Here is a 6,000-nt window from a genome sequence, read left to right as displayed (position 1 = left end):
CTACTTTATATCAATCCATGAAATTCAATAATTCTATTAGTGCAACTGCCAAATAAATGGGATTTTGCTGCTATAACATACTGTAGAGAAAATCTCATTTATCCTGAAGTCATTATTTTGATGTATTGAAAAGGATTTGAAAGTAACGAGTTGTATTTTGATTTTGTTGAATGAACATATGTCCTTACTTAGGCGCAGAGAAAACTAGTCTGTATGAAACTTCTCCCAATAGAGCAATTTCGCATAAACTAAACAGTACGGACACAAATGGTCATCCCCTCAGAAAGCGATCAATAGGAATTTTGGCCAGAAGGTGCTAATGAAGCCAACATTCTGAAAGAAGCAAAATATTATTAGTATAATCTTCGACCGAAGATTCTTAAAGAATCTTGTCATTTTAATTGTTAGTGTGCACTGACAACTCATTAACTCCTTCAGAAGATGTTGTCTGCATTTCCTGTTCATAGCAAAATCATTTAATAAATAATATTCGTTGCACATATAAGCATTAAGAGTACATATGTGATGTTAAATTTGTACAAGACATTGGTCAGTCCACATTTGGAATACGGTGCTGGAAGCCCCATTATAAGATGTATGCTGGACCTATAGAAAGGACACGGTGGAGATTCATTAGAATTATACAGAAATGTAAGGTTATAGTTATAAGAGATGCTAAAAAATTGAGACTTTTTGCACTGCAACTGAGAAAGGTTAAGGGGAGATCTATTAGAGAGTTTCAAGATTATGAAAATTTTTCAGAGAGTGAATAGTGAAAGATCATTTCCAACAGTTGATGAATTGATAACAGATTCCTAGGGTGTCACCGTGTTTTTTATTATTTAAGCTGTGAGTGTAATTCAGCTCCATTTCACTGGGTTGGATTTTTCATTGCACTGAGACAGGTCCATATATTTTATGCAATTTTCCAATACTGACAGTAACTGCCATAATCTAATATTTCAATGGCTCCGTGGCAGACACTTATTCATTTTTAATGGCCCAGAGCAGTCAGAATATGGTGCAATTAGTAAAGTTTGTTTATTGGGTCTCATCCCTCCGCCCATTAAATTTCAGCTTAATTGAGGATGACCTTAAACTGTTTTTTTAAAATATATCAATGAGGATGAAATTGTTCTTCTGCAAAAGTGCAAAATGGCCAATACTGAATTCACAAACTGTTTTACTCAGCCTTATTTTCCATCAAAGTCATTTGAAAAGAGAATCAGGAGTCGTGTAAAATGGGCTGCTGATTCATTATTATCCATGTTGTGCTTAAAAACCAAGAAAAATATTTCCCCCCACTTTCATTTTTAAAAAGTAAATAATGTGGAAAGAAAGTGAATTCTAGCTGACCTCATCTCTAGACTAGTAAGTAACAATCTGTGTAACATGTTCCCATTTTGTTTAATTTCCTGAGGGATATGAGTAATCACAGGTAAACTTGCAAGAAAATAAATTCCTGAAGATATTCAAGCAAAATCTGAAGGCATTAGCCTACTATAACAGTGTACCTTACTCAACTTTTACTGGTTAAATTCAATTTTGTTGGGGTGTCTGATTATCTCAGTCAACACATAGCACTACAGCTGTGGGGCGAGAAAAGAATGATGCCATTCAGTGGAAGTTCTACTACAGGGTAGAGCAAAATGAAGAAGAAGAAAATCTGGTAATAAATCCAGTAGGTTGCTGGCAAGAAAATCTGAAAATCTGTCAGGTTCATTGAGTCCTTCAAGTCATCCCAATGATTTTGTCACCATTCATTATTTAAGCAGTTATGCTGTTTAAAATATCAGGTACATATCTAAAAGTTTAACATGTTTCATCTGTGACTGTTTGATTTTCATAAAGAAGTCCCAATGGTGAAGATTTCTTTCCAATTAAATTGTTTTTCCTGCTTCAAGATTGGGTGGTTGAAGTGCCACTACTGCAATGTAAAATTTGGATTTCTGTTTTCTAAAAAAATATATTATTTTACACAACTTTTTCACCAAATTAAAAGTGTGAACAAATAATGCCTTCAATAAAAATAAAATGTTATAATATATTGCAGTATTTTACTTAAACCACAGTGAGCACACAAAATAAATCCCCAAAATCTTTCAGTACCGAAGCTAAAAAAAAAGCTGATAATATGTTACAAGGTTCCAATACATATAACCCACAGTATTTCCCGGTATACAAGAGTCAAACCAAAACTTGCTATGAGTATAGATTGAATCACATGGTACCCTCATATGATGTTCCATAAGGACAGGAATGTAGAATGTGTAATGCAGACTTAGTCCATTGAGTTAAGTCCTTCAGATGAGAAATTGTGCAGCTTACACTGTCAAATTCAATTGTTCCCAGTCTGGTTCATTCCTTTCTAACTTCAATGGGTATTTTCAATGTTTATGTATCATAAAGAATAAAATATATGTAGAAGAGTGTTTCAATATAATAACATTTTGCCTCTAAGAAATTATATTGTTATTTGCACCTTTCACTGTGTGGCTATCTTGTAACAAACTGCAATATCCATTATTTTTGAGTATATATAATACAATGCAGTTTGGCTTCACATACATGTAACATATGGCATAGAAAGTTATATATTACTTCCCATTTCCATAGTGTCTTTTGAAAGGTACACTATCCAATACACCAGATTAAATGCTCCAAATGATAACGGGAAAAGGATCCTGGCATACTGGTCTATCTTGCTTGTGCCAGTATCAGGTTGTGGTTGAGATGATGGAGACACACCGGGAGGGGAACACAAAATTGATGGCACGTTGCTGTTAGTATCTGGTTCTAAGTTGGCTGCTGACTCCTTCTGAGGTGCCAAGGAGTTAACTCTTTTCTTTACATTGGAATTGGAATCAGAATGCTACAAAATAAAAAGAAAAACTTCTTATAGAAAATATAGTCAATTCATCATCTTTTCTGGTAGAGTTACTATGGCGTGGTTTCAAGATTTGTATCCTTTCCTGGAATTGAAATTAAACATGGTCGAGCATCTTTAGTCCATATTACACAAGTTATCTATTTATGAGATGCATTAAATAAATTTATAAACAATTTGTTGGAAGCTCAGATGGGAGTATAAAATCAATCCCTGATGTGCAAAACATACATTCCTATAATTGTAAAGAACCATAGGTGAACACACACATTAATAAACACATGCCATAGATTTATGGAGGTACATACACCACATGATTTAATTGTTTCACCATTTCCATTTCATTCAGTAAAAATAAAGTTAAACCTTTAGGAATGTGATTGTAATTTGTTTAATACTTCTAAATCTATACTAAAAGATAAAAGAGGAAATTAGTCCAATGAAATATATGAGCCTTCAATAAAATGCATGAATTTTATTAGCCAGTGCTTCGGTTTTTGTCAAAAACAAAATGTGCTTTTAATTTGTCTCATCAAAATCGCCTCACCTTTCCAAAGTATAAGAGGTTGGTTTGATATATCTACATTTCTGTGTGTAGCTCTGGTCACCTAATTACAGAAAGGATATTACCTTTGAGAAGGTACAAAGCTGTGCAACTAGAATGTTTTTTTTAAAACAGACACTCACTTAGTTCAGGTTATGGGATATGGAAATACAAGAGCCAGCTCCTGGCATTTATTTTTCTGGACCCAGAATCTGCCCCAGGAACTGAACTGGATTTAGTCATAGAAGCACAGCGAGCTAACCTATGGGTCTCAAAATTTGGCTTTGTAGCATTGCTGGTTTTGGTGCTATGGCAGTCCAGAGATCAAATAAATGGTGCAGACTCCACTCTGTTTCCTTCTGATGCAGCCCTCACTGATTGCCAATTTACGAAGGATAACAGCAAAGATATCTCATGCATACACTGGAAGCATACAGAGTGAACAGCTCATGACATCAGTCAGCTTAGAACGCTGATTTGGCATCAAATCCACCATTTTGGACTTTGCACGTTCTGTTAACACCCTCTCCTAAACATTCACAGCTGTCACCGATCCCGCAGCCCCTGAGCACCCACTAGTGTTGTTTAAAGCTTTTGACTTGTTACGTTGTAAAGTTATGCAGTAGAGCCATAGAATCATTTACAGCATATCCAGCCCATTGAGTCCATGTCGGCTCTCCACGGAGCAACCCACTCAACCGCTCAATTCCCATAGCCCTACAAGTTTATTTACCTCAGGTGCTCATCCAGTTGAATGTCTGTTCTGACTGCCCCCATAGCCGTCTGTTAGCAAGCTTATTGAACAAATTTCTGCATTCCTAGGAGCATGTTAAAAAAAAATGCAGGAAATACTCGCAACTACTGCATTCTGCACAGCAAGGGCAAAATTTTTTGTCCCGTGGGCGGGCGCGCACCCGACCCGAATGGGAGTGAAATGGCGCGTGATGACTTTGGGAGAGTGCCCCGACATCATCGCGCACTCTCACAATATTTCATTGGCGGACACGCGCAAGAGGCGGCAGCGTGCCTGCTGACAATTAAGAGGCCTATTAAGGCCCTTAATCAATTAATTAAATTGAATTTTTCACTGCCCGTCCAACTGTTCAGTTGGCAGGCGGGCGAATAGGCCAGGCGGCCTTGGCATTTTTAACAAAACCTCATTAACAGGTGGGATGAGGGAGGTTTTGAACAGTGGCTAAAAAGCCTATAAAATTTTTTAAAACTCACATTTCATATGTTGCTCTTCATGTGACAGAGTCACATGTTCATGGGACATGTTTTCCTTATTTTTAAATTCCTTTTTTCATATTAAAAATCTTCAGCTCCCTGAGGCAGCTCTGTGCCTTCAGGGAGCTTTCACTGAGTGTACCCCCTCGCATGCGCACACTACAGCGTTTGTACTCCTCCAGCCCCCACCCCATCAGCATTGAGGCTCTTCGTGCTCCTTTCATGTTGGCTGGCTGTTAATTAAGCCAGCGTGAAATTGCAATCAGGGCCTGATCAAGGGCAGTGGTTGGTTTCGCAACCGCTCCCAGGCCCTCCCGCCATGCCCGCCTATGAGGTAAAAATTCTGCCCCAAAAGATTTTTTTTATGCATTCACGGGATGTGGGCTTCGCTGGCTGGGCCAGAGGGCATTTTTAAGAGTCAACCGTATTGCTGTGGGTCGGGAGACACATGTAGGCCAGACCAGGTAAGGACAGCAGGTTTCCTTCCTTAAAGAACATTAGTGAACCAGATGAGTTTTTAAAACAATCAACAATGGTTCCATGGTCATCATTAAACTTTTAATTCCAGATTTTTATTGAATTCAAATTTCACCATCTGCCCAGGACATTACCCTGGGTCTCTGGATTACTAGTCGCGCAACAATGCCACTATGCCATCACCTCCCCGATGGGCGGAATCCTCTGGTAGCGCCAAGGTTGCTGGCGGTGGGTCCGGAAGTGTGCAACACTTTCGCACGGAGGTGGGATGGATGGCCACACGTTACCACACAGGAGCCAGCCAATTAGCTATGCATGGTCAAATCATGCAACGGGGGGTGGGCAGGAGGTTGGTGCCAACGCCATTACCTCACAGGGTGGGAGGTCCAGGCAGCATACTTAAAGGTCACCAGGACAAGCATTCACTCCCTGCAAGCCAGCAGCATCAGTCAGTCTGACTAAGCGGATGCAAAGACTGCAGCCAAACCTTCGGATTTTCCCTCCATACCCACCCAGCTATGTCTCAGAAGACAAAGAGTGGTCCCATGGTTCAACAATGCCTTGCTGCAGGTTGTCCTCTAAACCACTGGGAAAGGCAGGAGGTGCTGTTTCCCAGGGATAGCAGCAGGAGGCCCTCCTTTCTGACCAAGGCAGCCTGGATGGAGGTCGCAGCATGGGTTAGCGCCAGTGGGGCTCAGCCTAGTGCGTGGGTGAGTGCAGGAAAAGAATGAATGATCTGCTGTGCTCCACTAGGATAAGTGGCACCGTGTATTCACTGCAAGCAGTCTAAGTGTGCTAGTGCAGAGGAAGGTCAGATAGGAGCTTGGGTTTCAGGATACAGCAGCAGATGGAACATTTGAATTGA

The 6,000-nt window shown here is 39.7% G+C and overlaps 1 protein-coding gene across 1 annotated transcript in view; it reads right to left on the bottom strand.

Moving 5' to 3' along the window:
- Positions 1-2,590: 2,590 nt before the first annotated feature.
- The window catches only part of LOC144685287 (gamma-aminobutyric acid receptor subunit alpha-6-like), a 44,295-nt gene continuing 40,885 nt past the window's right edge, over positions 2,591-6,000 (bottom strand). Inside the window, exon 9 of the mRNA XM_078549706.1 lies at positions 2,591-2,872. Within this exon, the coding sequence (XP_078405832.1) occupies positions 2,591-2,872 (282 nt within the window). The remainder of the gene's footprint in view (positions 2,873-6,000) is intronic.

Source organism: Cetorhinus maximus, chromosome 10 (assembly GCF_964194155.1).
Source record: "Cetorhinus maximus chromosome 10, sCetMax3.hap1.1, whole genome shotgun sequence".
In the NCBI taxonomy this organism is placed as follows: domain Eukaryota; kingdom Metazoa; phylum Chordata; class Chondrichthyes; order Lamniformes; family Cetorhinidae; genus Cetorhinus; species Cetorhinus maximus.
This window is presented reverse-complemented; position numbering and strand designations above follow the sequence as displayed.